Source organism: Myotis lucifugus, unplaced genomic scaffold (genome assembly GCF_000147115.1).
Source record: "Myotis lucifugus unplaced genomic scaffold, Myoluc2.0 scaffold_236, whole genome shotgun sequence".
In the NCBI taxonomy this organism is placed as follows: Eukaryota; Metazoa; Chordata; class Mammalia; order Chiroptera; family Vespertilionidae; genus Myotis; species Myotis lucifugus.
In genome coordinates this window covers 890,447-907,885 of record NW_005871284.1, presented here as the reverse complement: position 1 = coordinate 907,885, position 17,439 = coordinate 890,447, and the positions used below count along the sequence as shown (strand labels likewise).

Genomic DNA, 17,439 nt, shown 5'->3' with positions numbered 1-17,439 from the left:
AGTGTTTCCGCACACATACATGCCTTATATTGATTATTTCCCACAACAGCTCTATAAATAGACAAAAGTCACCAGGAAATGGAGGCACAAAGTAAAATTCCCAAGTTCATTATTATAAATCCAGAGTCAGGATCCAGACCCACTCTCCCTCCCCCTAACCCCACTCCCTGTATACCTAATTTTATCTTTACATTGTGGAGGTAGGTACAACTTAAAAAAAGTCTTCACCAAAGGATACATTTTTATTGATTTGAGAGAGAGAGGAAGAGAGGGGAAGAGAGAAACACCGATTGGTTGCCCCCCATACACACCAGACCAGGGATGAAGCCTGCAACCTAGGTATGTGCCCTGACTGACCGGGAATTGAACCTGCAACTTTTTGGTGTATGGGACAATGCTCCAATCAACTGAGGCACCCAACAAGGGCAGACAACTTTTTTTTAATAGTATATAAATGAACACAGGTATAATTTAGCCAGAACAAAATAATTAGTATGTACTTAAAAGAATTAGAATTACTTCCTTTATTTTCCAGCTTAGACTAAGACTTCTTATAACACAATAAACACCTACATCATACATCCTTTTAGACCAAATGGCAACTACATATTTAGAGGAGACAAGTATTGTACATTAGAAGTACCAAAAATACCTTATTTGACACAATCTCTTAGGAATTGCAAAAAATAAGTGTCATCCAACATCTGGATGTTAAATAAAAAAGATGAGAGCTAAATATATAGGGGAATCACTCTACCCACTTCCCTATTTCCAACTTTGAGGGTTTCAAGTATATTCAAAAGCTTAACATAGACCAGTGATGGCGAATCTATGACACGCGTGTCAGAGGTGACATGCAAACTCATATTTTTGGTTGATTTTTCTTTGTTAAATGGCATTTAATTATATAAAATAAGTATCAAAAATATAAGTCTTTGTTTTACTATGGTTGCAAATATCAAAAAATTTCTATATGTGACACGGCACCAGAGTTAAGTTAGGGTTTTTCAAAATGCTGACGCGCCGAGCTCAAAAGGTTCGCCATCACTGACATAGACCATTCTATATCTACAATATCTTCTTTAATAACTTTAGAATGGTAGCTCCAAACAATGTTAAAGCATGAGCTTTTTCTGAATTTCCCAGTGTTTCTGTACTCTTTTTCAAATGGGCCTCCTTTTCAGGGTTCAGCTTTAGCTTTATGAGGTCTGTAATACCATTCTCCCAGAATATAAGGGATACTCCAAAGAGGCCCTTACTTAAGGTCAAAACTCAATGTCCACTTCTAAGATTTTGCACTGAATCAACTACAGATAGGCCAATGGTCCAAGATGTATTGCCTATCATTTTAATAATCTCATAGGCACTAGATCACCTCTTTGTAGATATTTTTTTCCACTGCTCAGGATCTTTTTCAGTTCATCTGATCTGAGTTCAGTTCTTTCAACCAGCAATGCTAACACGAAAACTTGAGTCTCCATGCTCTCCAAGGATCCACCCATGACAGCTTTCAGAGTGGTTCAGTCAAGAAATGAAAACAGCCCTTGCCAGGTAGCTCAGTTGGTTAGAGTGTCGTCCCAATATGCTAATATTGCAGGTTCCATCTCCGGTCAGGGCACATATAAGAATCAACCAATGAATGCATAAATAAGTGCAAAAATAAATTGATCTTTCTTTCTTTCTTTCTTTCTTTCTTTCTTTCTTTCTTTCTTTCTTTCTTTCTCTCTCTCTCTCTCTCTCTCTCTCTCTCTCTCTCTCTCTCTCATCAATCAATAAAAAAACTTAAAAATTATAATAGTAATAAAAAAATGAAAACATGCAGTCAGCCACTTTCAATAACACACTTTTGAGGAAATTTACTCAATTTTTAGTCTACATAAGCTCAGATGTCCACCGGATTGGAAACAATAATCAGTTTGTAGCACACACTCTATTGGGTAATATTAGAAATGGTTAATTTAAACATGGCCAGGTTTCACTGTATTAAATTAAGGTGTATGTGTTTCTACTTTTTCCTAGCACTTACCTGCTGCAATAATCACTAAACTGGTGTTTTCAGTAACAAGGTAATTTTTGCTGGCAACAGTATTTGGCATTTTCATGAAAGGACTGTCACATTTAAAATCTGTGCCACCCATCCATTTGCTTCATCAATATCCACAGAGGCATGTTCATCACTCAAGCATTTTAATAAAATGGTGGTAGCCCAAGCCATGCTAACTGATTCAGTTCCTATAATGGAGAACTTATTGTGATGAATGACCTCCTCAGAAGTGAAATTTGTCATAAATTCACACTTGACAGATGCCATCTTGGAGATAGGGGTGAAGGGCCAGTTGAGGCCTAGAGAGGCCTGCCACCTGTAGGGGACACAGAACCATCCCAAGCAAAGGAAACCCCCTCCTGCAGCACCCACACTCTAGCTGGCCTGCAGGACTGCCCAGCTCATGATGGCTCACCCAACAGGTGGTGGGAGAGATTGGAGGCCAACTTACTGAGGGCAAAGGGAAGAAGCCACTGAGGGTTTTAGCTCCCCCTCACCTGGCCTGTGCAGCTGTGCAAGGCCACACCCACCTCGCCTACCTCACCAGGATCTCCAGAAAAGACTTCTCTTGTCCGCTCACTGTGGCTGTCAGGGGGTTCTTCTCTAGTAAGTGAACCTTAGAGTGACCATTTTACAAACATGTATTGGTTTCCATATTTTACATGCAAATCGGCCAACCCAGATTCCTGGGAGTATTAGTTGTTTACTTTTAGTGTGTATGCCAAGTCAGACCCACTCTTCCTGACTCCAGAGCTAACATGTTTAAGCATCACTATTTCTAACTCCATCTCCCTTGACTTCCCGTCTTCAGGACAACCCATTCCCCTCTCACTCTCTAATATACCACATGCACTAATCCCAATCTGTTGCTTCTTGATTCCTTTATAAAAATGCAGCAACTACAATGAAACATACAGTCCTAAGAAGTGTCTAAACCAGTGTGGGGTCCAGAAGAATACTGTCCTAGGTACATTTCTGTAAATAGAGTCTAGGGAGCTATTTTGGCAGGATCATCAGATGGCTACCGTGTAGTCACCTAAAACCAAAAGACCTTCTTCTAAGGAGCTATTGCCATATATCTCCATTCCAAACTGATGCAATCAATTGTGGGAACTGTATTTTCTCAGCTCTGCTTTAGCAAGAACCTGTGGGTGCCTGGAAAATGTAAGCAGTCAATAAGCAATTGTAGGATTTGTGCCAGTAGTTTGCCTTCTTACTGCTACTTACTGTTTTCACACCTCCGAACCTCAGTGTTTTTATTGCAAAATGGGACAAGAATAGATTCCCTGATAGTTTTGTGGGAGATTCAAATAAGATAAAGCACAAAATGTAAGGTGGTGTTATCACAGATAATCTAGGTTTTAATACCACATTAGAAAGGTAATTATAACTACTAAGCCCATAATCACAGAAACTACAGCCTATGGGTCCTAAAACTATCCCAAACATAAGATCATCTATTCAGATTTTAATCAGAAAAAAAAAAAATTTTAATTCTATTTTTCCTTTAAAAGATGTTCAAAGTTTGCTTTCATTGCCCTCTAGTGGTTGTTATACAGAAGCTATAACTACTTTTAAAAAAAACTTTTTAGTTTAGGGATGCTGAGCAGACTTAGAAACATTCTTCAGATATTGGTGGGCTATACACATTCCTGTCAGTTGGTAACCCTTCAAGGTCAACCTATAAGAACAGCCCTACCCTCATGCCCTGCACAGTAGAGATATTGAATGCTGTGCATTACTGGCTGTGCGGTATTTTGTTAGGTCTTCACAAAGAATCTACTGACTTAAAATAATAATCCAAATTTATTTATTTATTGATGAAATATGGATAGCATATCTATTGCGTCAGGCCAACAGAGAGATAGTGCCCTGGATTATGATCTCATGAGGAAAATGGGTTATTAATTATTTCATTACAAATGAGCGTGTAAAAGTTGTGATAGGGAAAGTACTGGGTATATGAGTGCATGAAGAAACGCTAATCAGGAGGCAGTTTTGTGTGCTTTGGGAGGGTAAAGTAGGATTTTTTTTAAAAAAATATGTTTTTATTGATTTCAGAGAGGAAGGAAGGAGAGAGAGATAGAAACATCAATGATGAGAGAGAATCATTAATCAGCTGCACACCCCCTACTGGAGATCGAGCCTGCAAACCTGGCATGTGCCCTGACCAGGAATCAAACTGGTGACCTTCTGGTTCATAGGTCAATGCTCAACCACTGAGCCATGCCAGCCAGGCTGAAGTAGGAATTATGAGAGCAGGCATTGGGAGTGTAACAAGCGATGTGAGATCAGAAGAATGAATAGAAGAGTTGTTCAGGAGAAGGTGGGCTGGGGAGAGTGTTTGAAGGAGAGGCTACACGGTTAAATGTGGTTAGATAACAGAGAAAGGAGGGAAGGGTTAAAGATAAGGCTGGAACTTTAAAAAAAAAGCTATTTTGGGGAATTTAGACTTTAGCCTGATGGTTAAATTATAACCAATGGACTCAGACAATGTATGTCTTCAATTTTTATTTGTTAAACTCATTATTTAAAGGGAAACATTTTAATTATTAATTATAAAGTGATTGTTCAAAGAACTTTCAAGGTCTCCTTTTTATCTCCTGAGATTCTCTCAAACACATACAGAGGTGGAAACAAGTAGGTTGATAATAATAAGAAGTAATATAATAATTAATAGTAATACAAGAATAAGCTATTTAATGTACTCACAAATGTAAACCCACTTTTGCCTACCCCGGTACATTGCCAGCATGTTGCAGCTGGAAAGGACTTTGAGATGTAAGTTTCCCTCCTTTTACTTCACAGAGGAGTGAGGGGTCAGGAATGTCCTCGGGCGCACTGAGTGGCTGTGTCCGGGAAATTTCCCTAACCGAGTCTTGAGCTCAAACTCCCCAGCCTGGGAGTCAGAGGCCTGACTGGTCTCCTAGCTCACATCTGTTGGCTTGGACTGTTCAGGATTCCTGAGCATCCTCCTCTCCCTCCTTTGTACCGGACTTCATGCTCCTCATTTGTGGTCTGAAGAAAAGATGGTTTACCTTAGACTTGAGAGGTGGGTGGGTCTTGGAGAGTCTTCCCATTCCTAAGGAGAGTATCAATCTCCCCCAGACCATCAGGTCAGGTTTTGTCTCTTCCATGGAACTCCCTTGCTACAGGGGCCTTACAAGCATCTTGAGGGCATATACCCAGCGCGGTCATCACTACATCTTTATAGCAAAATAACACGGGCACTGAAGCACTGAAAACTCCTATAGAGTTTGTTGTTGACAGGGATGGGTGATAAATGAACAGAGTAAGATAACTTATTTCCTAACAGAAGATATAAGTAGATTTTAGAAAGGGAATTGAAAGACACATTATCTTAATAGCATGTATCAGAATTTTTCTCAGTGAAGAAACTGAGTTCAGAAAATACAAAGACAAGCTGTCAGAGGTGAAAGGAGAGTCTTTTACAAGTAAGCAAAATGATAGTTGTACTCTTTTTTTTAAAAATAAAAAATGCCCACGAATTTGAAGGTAGTAAGGGATTAGAGAAGAGAGGTCAGGAGCGAGGGAAACAGAGAAATCGGGCAGCATGGATGATGAGTGCCCAAAGGGCTTTACTATTTATGAGGACTATTACTATTATAAATGCGCCAGTAGAATAATAAAAATACAGGGATAAAATAGCGATAGTTTAGTGCAGCGTGTGGTGCCCAGGAAATATGAGAGATATTGGCAATACATGTTTGGATCACAGCATCATTTCTAACAGGGTCCGACAGGAGGGATCCAGGGTAGACTTTGAACATAGAGAAATCCCAAGCAATTGAGTTATATGAAAGATTAACTATGGGTCCTTCACTGACCCCTCTCTTTCGTTCTCTCAAGCAGGAGAATGATCTCATCAGTCTATGTTCAGAGAGGAGCAACATTTCTCACATTGAGCTTTCTCAAGCCATCTTGGCTCTTAGGTCTCCTGGTTGGTTCTATGTGCTTTGTTAGGTAAAGCAACAAAGCCACAAATTCTTACTTTCAGATTTGAATTCACTTTTCATTCCTTGAATTATGTTTTGAAAGTCTAGCATTATGACAACAAACAGTTTTAATAATAGCATAAAAGCTCAGCCTGCAACCAGACACCACCGGTATAGACATACAGTTCTGTGCAAAACCCTTTATTGCCATCTTGTGGATTCCCGGGAAATAACCTCAGTCGCACTGAGCTATTTATTGTACTAGGTTCACTTATTGTACGAGGTTCATATACCACAGTGCCTGCACATAACTAGAAAAATGTATAAGAAAAGGACAGCTAAATAACCATGTTTCCATTTAATTTGATTACTTTGGATGCATTATGTAACAACTTTTCTTCATGAAAAGTGTGAAGTAAGGATGTGTGCATATACTAGTATGTGCATGTATGTATTGTGCATGTGTGTGTTCTGTATAATGCTAGATCCATAGAAGGCCATTCATAAGTGCATTTCATAAGCAGAAATATAAACAGAATTCTCTCTCTTCTGCCTTTAGAGCCTTTTGACATAGAAAATTACGATGAGGAAAACCTAATTAGGCAGGGCCAGCTGGGAAGGAAGGACGTGGTATGGACATAGTGGCGGAAACTCTTAGCATAATCAAAGCCAGGTTGCTTGTAATTGGAACTAGACTACTGTTCTCTGCAAATGACAATTCTTAATTGGCTTCAAAATACAACCACTATAAATTTTCTTGGGAATCTTTCATGGACTTTGAATTACCTACGTAAGCCCCATGAGATTAATGCAGCAAGCCCCTTGTGGTCAGTTCTGAACAAAATGGTTTTGAATTTAGTGTGAGATATATATTGTGCACATCCTGTGTGGTATATACTTCACATAGTCTGGTTTCTGTTATCTCCCAGGGTAAAATTCTGAGACTCAGAACATTTTACAAAACTTGACCATGACCACACAGTTAGAAAAAGGTGAAGTTAGGACTGGACCCTAGGTTTGTCTAATTTCACAGTTAGTGTTTTTTTTTAATTTCCAAGTCAAGTTCACCAGGTCTGTCAGCTCTGATCATGCTATTCCTGTGTGATGTTATGATTTATAATAAGAAATAAATATTTAGTCCTCATTCAGTTTCTGGCACAGGACTCCTAAACCCTTGAAATTTCCTAAGTGATGAGAGTGACAAAGGTGTCTTTAGTTAGGTTAATGATGTAACTTTTGGACTGTATCTAAGGAAGGGGCTGGTTGCCAGGAGAACCAACCACGTGTTTGGAGGGTTGCAACTTTTAGTCCCAATCCTCAGACCTCCTGGGAGAGAATAGGGGCTGGAGATGGAACCAATCACCTATGGCCAATGATTTAATCAGTGATGTCTGTGTAATGAAGCCTCCATAAAACCCCAGAGGACATGTGGAATTTGATGAACAAAATAGACCCAGAGACACAGAAGCATGGAATGGACTGACGAATCTCAGAGGGAAGGTGGGTGGCTTGTGAAGAGATTTACCAAAGAATTTATATGCATACTAGAAGCCCAGTGCACAAATTTGTGCACCTTAAAAGAAACTGTGGTCCTCGAGGCTGCGGTGGGCAGAGAGGTAGGTCTCGGCCCATCCTCTGCACCCCCACCCGGCCTCTCCCGCCATGGCCCCTGTTCCCATCTGCTGGCAGCCCTGCTCCTGCCGCTGCCGCTCCCACAGGCTGATGTTGATGGCATGGAGCGATTGGGGCCAGTGCCAGCAGGGGGTGTGAGTGGGCCAATGCATTAGCGGGTATGAACGGCTGCTGCTGCCCCAATCACCCCTCAGGAGCAGGGGGAGGTAGAGAAGCCCTCAGGGGTGATCGGGGCTGGCAGTTGCTGATTGCATCCGCTGACAGTGCCGAGTGATTTGGACTGGCACCGGGTGCTGGCAGCGGGTGCAAGCGGTGGCTCCAGCACTGCCTGCGAGTGTGAGCAGGGCTGGTGCCAGCAGTGGCTGCGAGCGGCGGCTCTGGCATGGGTAGTGGGTGTGAGAGGCAGTTGCCAGCCCTGATCACCCCTCAGGAGCAAGGGGAGGTGGAGAAGCCCTGAGGGGTGATCAGGGCTAGCAGCCACCGTTGGCACCCACTGATGGTGCCAAGCGGTTGGGGCCGGGAGCCGACAGTGGGTGTGAGTGGCAGCTCTGGGGCTGGCAGTGGGTGCGAGTGCTGGGCGGGACTGCGGCGCACAGGAGCAAAGAATTTTCAGTAACCACCAGAGGCTCACCCCAATGACACTGACTGGCGCCCCACCTTGGTCTGGCATCCCTGCTCACCTGCTCCACCATCCCCCTGCGGCCGATGCCCACCATGTTCTGTACTCTGCCACCTGCTGCTGACGCCTACCATGTTTCGCGTGTGCCCCCTGGTGGTCAGTGCACACCATAGTGACCAGTTGTTCAGTTGTTGGGTTGTTCCACCATACGGTCTATTTGCCTATTAGGGTTTTATATATATAGATATACATAGCCCATAGACACAGACAATAATGTGGTGAAGGCCTGGTTAGGGGTGGTGGTGTGGGGGCAGGGTAGAGGGGGTCAATGGGAAAAAAGAGGGGCATCTGTAATACTTTCAACAATAAAGATAAATTTAAAAAAACCAGCCAGTTAAAAAACACATACCAAAGGACAGGGTTTGAAGAGTTCCTGGGTTAAACTGGTGTGCCTGAAGAAGACACGGGACACAGTAGCTTTGTGCCCTTTCCTATACCTTGCCCTATGCATCTTTTCCATCTGGCTATTCCTGAGTTATATCCTTTTATAATAAACCAGTGATCTAATATGCAAGATATTTCTCTGAATTCTGTGAACCCAAGGACGGGGCTGCTCTGAGCTGTAACCAGTAGATCAGAAGCACAGGTGATAATGGGGACATGACACTGGCATCTGAAGTGGCGTAGGGGTGAGGAGTAGGCAGTCTTGTAGGACTGAGCCCTTAACCTGCAGGATCTAATGCTATCTCCCAGTAGACAGTGTAAGAATTGAGTTACATTGTAGGAGATCCAGCTGATGTCGGAAAATTGCTTGTTGGTTGTGAGTGTGGGGAAGCACTGCCCCCACCTGGTTGGAATTGGTGACTACAACCTCTACTCAGCTTAAAACCTTCCCACAAGTTTCTGCTGCCCTTCCATCCCCATTCACTTTCAAGGCCTTAGAAAGTGTATGTGCCTCCTTCCTGGCTAATCTCATCTCTCCCCAAATTCCCTCTCACTCTGTCTCCTCCTCACCCTTCACACGGGGTGCTCCCCTGCTTTCCGGGTCACCAGACATGCTGATTTCCTGCTTCTCTTTTCCTCCCTTGCCCTGACCCTTGGCCAGGCCTTTAAACATCTTTTCAGCCCAAGATAAGATATCACTTCTGCAGAAATATCTTTCTGGTCCCCTGGTTTGGGTCAGGTCACCCTGTTTGTGCTCCCCAATACCTGTGCACACTCAGAACTCAAATTTGCAAAGTCTGTGAGGGTAAGGATGGCATCTATTGTCTTTGCTGCTATATTTCTAATCCCTGGTGCAGTGTCACATCCAGAGTAGGATAATATATTTTCTATATTTGTCTCTATATATTTTTCTTATATATTTTATCTATAATTTTCTATATATTTTTATTTCCCAACAAAACTAAAAACAATAGGTTGGCGACCATGCCTCGTTTGACCTGCTCCTCATCCCTTTTAAAGGCCAAAATGTAGATTCACCGGAAAAGAACCAATGATCCATTTACTCATTTGTTAGAGAGCTTCTATAGCTGTTTAATAGACCAGCACAGACCTTTCAAGACAAGGTACACTGGTTTGTAAATCCCTTTACCTTAGAAAGACATTTTTAATTATTTTGGGGCCCAAAGTGCTTAAAACAGAAAATCATCAGCGTTAGAAATGGTCCATAGACATTGGAAAATGTGATGCCTCGTCTTTGCCTGAATCTCTTGTTGGCATCCTGGAGTAAGCAGTGTTAGGGAAGGCACTGCCCGCTAACCAGATGTAGGCCCATGCCCCTCCCAGTGGAGCTACTCCCCACAAATAATTTTTATTGTTTAAGAACCAATTATGAGTCTCAAGATTTTAGATCTAAAATTTTCCTCAAGTAGAACTCAATGAGCCACATAATCTCTAATAGACATTTATCATTTACTGCTCACTGTCCAAATATCCTTTGTGTTGGAGGCCAATCCACGATAGGAAGGAGGCACAGCCTTATGCCCCATTAGAGAAGCTGTGGGGAGGGAGGGCAGATATTCCTTTTCCCCATCCCTCGGTACCCATAGCATGGGCAGGCCAAGCAGAGGTTCCTGCCAGGAACTTGGAATTCCCACACTAAGGTGTGAGGGGTGTGGAGAGAGATTTTATCACAGCCCCTCCAGCAGGTGTGACCTGGCCATGAGTGGCTAACAGTGATGGCCTCAGGAGCAGCATCCTTAACAGACTGTCCTTCTGCAGAATTTCCTCCTGGCTCTGAGCCTGCTTTCCCAGCCTCCCTGAAGATCCAGTGAGCTAGCTGTTATTTCTCCAATAAATTCCTTTCCCAGTGAAGTCACCCACAGCTGATATCTGTGGTCTGGAGTCTAGAACTCAGGCACGAGAATTCACTGTCCAGGCTCCCATCAGGCACTCCCCTAAAGTAGTGAGCATTATAGATAAGGCAGCTGGTTGGGACAGGAGGCCTATGCCTGGAGTCTAAGTGGCTGTGAGTTAGAAAATCAGCGCTCTTTTTGCTTCCTACTGTATAAACAGCCAAGTGATCATTTTCCTTGCTGTCCTGAAGGGTTGCTGTGAGGACCAAATGAGACCATGTCCATAGACAGGGACTTTGTACATAGAAATGGTGATGCGAATGTAAGGGTTGTTAGCAAAGTCTGAGGCAAAACCAGATTGGAGTTGCCCTAACCGGTTTGGCTCGGTGGATAGAGCATCGGCCTGCGGACTGAAAGGTCCCAGGTTCGATTCCAGCCAAGGGCATGTACCTTGGTTGTGGGCACATCCCCAGTATATATACTATTTTTTTTTCATGTTGTGTTCTCAGTGCCTAGTAGTTTTTGGCACCCAGTCAATGACCAGTAAATGTCTGCAGATTTGTTTTATATGAATAGGTTAATAAGGTCCCTGTAAAGAACATCCCTTATCTTGTCTTTTGATTGGACATGCTTTTTAAAAGGACCATTCAAAAGTCTGAAATTCAGTTTGATGATGCCAGTTCCAGCTATTCTCAAGTGTGTTCTGTATGATCTATGACATGCTTCTTAAAGAAGCTCTTCCCAGGGCCTCTTACCCTTTGAGACAGCATGGAGGGACCTGGAGAGTATTATGCTAAGCAAAATAAGCCAGTCAGAGAAAGACAAGTAGCACATGATCTCACTCATATGTGGAATCTAATGAACAAAACAAACTGATGAAAAAAATAAACTGTTTAAACTTAGAGAGACAGAAGCATGGAAGAAATCTCAGAGGGAAGGTGGTCGTAGGTGGGTGGGAAGAGATTAACCAAAGAATTTATATGCATATATGCATAACCCATGGACACAGACAATAGTGTGGTAGAAGCCTGGGGGAGGTGTGAGGTAAAGTGGGTAAATGGGGAAAAAAGGGGACATCTGTAATACTTTCAACAATAAAGATAAATTTAAAAAAGAATAGATGGTAAGGAATATCTAAAAAATAATAATAATAAATGATCTCTTCCTAGAGGCTGGAAGTTAGTATGCAATGGAGATGTTCATAATCCTGGGCAATAAACAAGAATAAAGAACTCACAGGGCATTGCTAAAACCAGCTGAGTCCCTACCCTCTGGCAGGTTGGCCAGGGATCAGCCAGGATGGTGGGGCTCTGAAGCCAAGGCTGAGGAAAGATCCCTGCCCCTGAGCAATTGAGATGGTCCCTGAGCAGGGGAGCAGTGAGCTCTGCATTGAGGATGAGAGGAGAGAAGCTAAAGGAGCTGCTTAGGTGAGACTTCTAGTTGAAGTTGTTGTGCTTTTGGAAATGAGGTGACAGAGCAGCATAGAGTGAGGAGATGCTGTTGTCCCTGTCTCTACATGGGCCTCAGAAGCCTCTCTGGTGTGTTGGGTGTGATGGCTTCAGAAACACTGGGAAACAGCCCCTTAGGCAGAAACCCTCAAACACTGAAAACTATGAAAGCAAGGCTCCTTCGAGGGGGTGGGGCCAGAACTAGAGAGGAAGGACATGGCCCGTGTGTAGTGGTCCCTGGAAGGGCTGGGTAAGACGACCGCTGCACCGGGGTTTCAGGCATAATGCTAGAAAGGATTTAGAATTGCCATTTGAGATAACAATATAAGGGTGACTTAATCAGTACCCCAGGATGGTGAACCGTATACACAGGACTCAATTTTATTTAAATAACTTGACAGTAAGGATCTGGCAAATATAAAGCCTCTGCATGGCTCTAAACATGAAGATAGTAGGTACTCTGAGAATTAATCAAGCACCCAGTTCAGCTGGGACGCATTGTCATTCTCTCTAAATCCACACTGTAATTCCAATTTCAACTTAAAAATTCACAATTACCTATTGTTCCTTCAGCTAAACAGCTGTAGCATTTCCCTCCTGACAACACACATTCCCAATAAGGTTAGTTAAATACTTCCAGTCCATCCAAAGAGAGCTTTGGAGTAGCAAGGTCAGCCAGGGTAGGCATTTTTGGATTCCCAAGGGACGAATAAACTAAAATCGCTTGGTGAGACAGGGAAGAATCTCTTCACAGGGGTATTACCTCTATGTGCTCTGCTCCACATTTTTTTTCATATCAAAGCACTGAAACAAATAATAACAGAAGCTTTTCTCTTTCCCTCTGCAGGAAGAAAGCCGGAGGAGACAACTGCACTAGTTAACAGTTAACGTGACTGCACGCTGAATGCCCTAAATTCCCCTTCATGAATGCCTCTAGATAGAAAAAGGTTCAATGATTGGATTAGGCTTCCTACAACAAACCCCTGAGACTCAGAATACACAAAGGAGAATTTAGACAGAAAAGATCACTCACAATACATGCAGGGGATGTAGTAGCCTCCGGTGATGATTTATTTATCTCTCAGCATCTTAGCTACTTTAGTTCCTTAGCTCTGGTGGGAGGGAGCATGGGGGAATAAATCTCTACAAGGGAGTGTAGAACCTCCCTCTTCGACCATACATGAACACTAGATGGCACCCATAATCTTAACACAGAGTAGAAAGCTGATTGCCTTTTCTTGAGAGGCAAGTATGCCGACTACCTTGTAGGAAAACAGTCAGTTAGGGGAACTATAAAAATAAAACATTTCCCACTGCTGGCGTCCTGTGAGGTGCTCCTTAGTGAGGGTTTGGTGGTCACATCTGTTTGGGAGGAATCATATACTTTATCTGCCTCTAAGGAGATTCCCAATGAACACTGGTAACATGTAATTGAGAAGTTTTTCAGTGAAGAAACTTGGTACCCGAGTACCCTTTCTCTTAATGGCACCCTAATGCAATCCTGCTGCTTCATACTTTGGGAAATGCTGATCTAGTCCAAGCCCTGTCCCAAAGGCTCAAACTACCGCAAGAGGTCTTCCTTATGCAAGGTTACCTGACACTCTTTAAAAAGCATCCGGCACATTCTTAATGCAGAGTTGTTAGTAGAAATATGACATGCTCTATTCTAAGTGTTTTGTCTCCTCTCTTTCCCCAGTATGCTATATCCACATCTGTCTATATCTATATCTATATCTATATCTATATCTATATCTATATCTATCATCTATCTCTATCTCTATATCTGTACTCAGGCACATATTAGCTATATTGATATATTGGCTTTTAGGCTGTGGACATTTTGAGGATATTTATCTCATTCACCTTGGAGATTTTAAGACCTGGTACAGAACCTGGCACATAGTTAAGCCATTAGTAAAATAAATGAACTAGAAAGATTCTATAATTTGTGTGGGAAAATACTTCTGGAAAATAGGTATGGACATTATGCTCATGATCAGAAAGGTAATTGCCTATTATAGAAGTCTCTTCTCCATAAAGACTAATTGAGAGTAGAGACCTACCTTCCAGTTCTCTTCCCTGGGGATTCTATTTTTCTTCTCTATACTACATGACTGTTAGCATAACTTGTTTGCAATTAACCTTATATGACCTAGTAATATGTTTTGCATTTTTATTTAACTTGATTACCATTCATAGTTTTTGTTCTTGTATTTTCCAGGAAGGCATATCTTGTCCTGATATGTCCAATGTAAGCAGTAGATGCAGAATATCCTTCCTTCACATTTCATTGTTAATCACTCTATTCTGACAGTTTTGTTTTCATATTGTGATGTTTGAGCTCTCAAACCTGTTTATTCTTTTCTCAGAGTGTTAACCAATGAAATTCCAATACCAAGCCTTGAAACTAGCTACTGTCTAGCCACAGTTTAAATAATTGTCACAAATTTAAAAAGGAGAACTGTCCCCTCTTCCTTTCCACTTACAAAAAAGCAGGTAACAGCCCTGACTGGTTTGGCTCAGTGGATGGAGTGTCGGCCTGTGGACTGAAGGGTCCCGGGTTCGATTCCAGTTGGGGGCATGTACCTTGGTTGCGGGCACATCCCCAGTAGGGGGCGTGCAGGAGGCAGCTGATCGATGTTTCTCATCAATGTTTCTAGCTCTCTTTCCCTCTCCCTTCCTCTTTGTAAAAAATCAATATAATAATTTAAAAAAGCAGGTAACAGGTTCATTATTGAACTATTTCTTACCAATGTTGTACATATAAGAAAATAGATCTGAACTTCAGAGATTGTTTTGTTCTGTGAACTGTAATCTCTAAAAAGACTATATAATTCCAATTGGTTGCCTTATTTACTATGTGGTCCTGGCAATAATATTTAAATGGGTACAACTACTTTTGAAAGAAGAATTACTTGTGAGTTTTCTTTAATGAGCCATAAGAAGATTATTAGCTCATCCTTTTATCTACCACCAGCATAGAGATTAAAATGAATAAAACCTGCAGCTTAGGGGATTTCTCATTTAAACAGAGTTAAGTAGTCTAGTGTCATCTCTATGCCTCAGTTTTCTTCATTATTAAAAAGAGCATAATAAGACATAGGGCTGTTTGTTATAAAGTTAAATTAGTTATCAGAGTGACTGACTCAAAAGTACCACATAAATATTAGCTCCTTCTAGTTCTGTGCACTCCTGAGTGTGGTGTGTACACAGAGCAGTGTGTACTACGAAGGGCTGAATGAGACCATTGTCGGGTCTTGAAAAGAGATGGTGTTGTGGGGAGAAAAAAAACACTGATTTGGGGTCAGAAGACCTGATTTTGAGTTCAACATCACATTCAGTAGCTGTGGAGCTTTGAACAAATCATATAGCCTTTCTGAGTCCCCTTTCCCTGATGTGGAAAGTAAGAGTAACAATAACCTGTCTTGATCCTTAGAATTTTTTTGAAAATCCTCCAAATTAATGCATGTGAAAATGCTTTGTATCTGGGAACACTTTATGACGATGTGAATGCTGATTGTAATAAAAGGATAAGTGGATTCTCATTCTACAGGTTTTGAGCCAGGAAGATGAGGATACATTAGTATGTTCTAGATAGAATTTTAGAGTTCATCTCTCAGGCTACAGTGACTTTTTAAAGCATCATCATATTTATTCAAAACTTTTTCATTCAATAAACATTTTTTGAGAGAATGCTAAGCACCAGGCACTTTGCTAAATGTCAAGGATACAAAATCATATAAGACAGAGAATTTGCTTTCAGGGAGCTTTTTCCACTTAGCACAGAAAGAAAGATGTAAATAAATATAGGCAGTAAGGTTTAATAGTGTATATTAAACCTTATCATTATATCTTATATATCATTTAAGTATAGAAGGAGTATATGGGGAAGTAGTTGAAAGGGTGATGTTCAGTTCTCAGATGACAGAACAAGGTTTGGGCCTTTCCTTATTCCTTCCATACTCAATCCTCCCAGACTCCTGCTAGCTGATGACTGAGCAAAGGCACACATGTGTGGGAGAACCATATGACACATAAGGCAAGATCACTGAACACTTTGCTCAGGTCAGCTGACTATGTTATATAGGTAAATTATGTGTGTGTTTGGGGTGGGGGATGGAATAACGGCTAACAAATATAAGGTTGCTTGGAAAATTCTAGCTATAAGCTATAACTACAAAACAAAAGCAAATTTTTCTAAGTACATGATAAAAAACCATACTAAGTGCTTCACTGAGTTATGAACCATAACCTCAGTCATAAGAAGTAGGCTCCTTATGCAATTTCCCATTATTATTTGCATAAGTACCAACATTTCAGTGTAGACATGAATACTCACAATGGATTTAACTACCTATCATAAAGTTTGTACCAGGGAGATAGCTTAATGTAGTGGAAAGAAACAGTCATTACATATTTGAGTAAAAGAAAGGACGTGGAGAAGAAAGGAGGAAGAAAGGGAAGAGGAAGAAAAGAACTAAAGAAAGTGGCAGAGGAGAGAGGGAAGATGTAATGGGTATTAGAACTGAATGTTTAAACCCTTGACTCTCTCAAGTTACATAAAGTTTGACAAGTTATTTAACCTCTCTGAACCTTATTCTCTTCATCTGAACATAGGGCAATACCTTTCAGGGTAATTGTGAGAATTAAAAATTACCTTTATAACATTCTTGGTAAATAACGAGTGCTCAATAACTTGTTGTTGGTAATTCTTGCATTTAGGTAAATGGTGATGCTGCTACCACTTATTAATGTCACCAAATTGTGGATAGCATTATGTTACACATTTTCTTACATAGTTGTATGCAGAACTATACATATTATAAAGGTGCAGTTTTTAGAATAGAATCCTGGATTTGTAAAAAAAAAAGCATTTAAAATATAAATAATATACCTTAAAGAAGCATGTTTCTCAATTGGATGCACATATTCTAAGAAAATCTAAATAAAAACACTAGCCCCTTTACATGTATCGAAGGAAGAAACAAGCATCAAGCACCTGAACACCATTTAAACTGTAACATGTACCTGAAGCCATAATGCTCTCATCATTTTTCTTTTGTAATTAAGGTGCTTTTGGAGTCATAACTTAAAGTCATTTTTTTTCTTGAATGGTGGGAATGAAGATTAAGGAGAAATACTCACGGATAGGATCTGGTCTCCTCTCTGGAGCTCTCCACTCAGGTCTGCTGGTCCACCGGCCAGAATGAAGGACACAAAAATACCTTCTCCGTCTTCCCCGCCCACAATGTTGAAGCCCAGGCCAGTGGAGCCTTTGTGCAGCACCACCTTGCGGGGCTCCCTGCAGAAACAAGCAGAGAACACAGCTCAGAAGTGACCCAACAAGACTTAGATGGCTTTTACTTTCACTGGGATATGAGATACCAGCAATTCACTTACTTCACTTCCCAAAGTAAGATAGATCTTCACATCAAGAAAGATG

The 17,439-nt window shown here is 41.4% G+C and overlaps 1 protein-coding gene across 7 annotated transcripts in view; it reads right to left on the bottom strand.

The window, feature by feature from the left end:
* DLG2 (discs large MAGUK scaffold protein 2) overlaps nucleotides 1–17,439 on the bottom strand; it is a 1,152,012-nt gene that overhangs the window by 320,083 nt on the left and 814,490 nt on the right. For all 7 annotated transcript variants that reach the window (XM_023762195.1, XM_023762199.1, XM_023762198.1 and 4 more), the window contains one exon: nucleotides 17,142–17,298. In XM_023762195.1, the coding sequence (XP_023617963.1) occupies nucleotides 17,142–17,298 (157 nt within the window). The remainder of the gene's footprint in view (nucleotides 1–17,141; nucleotides 17,299–17,439) is intronic.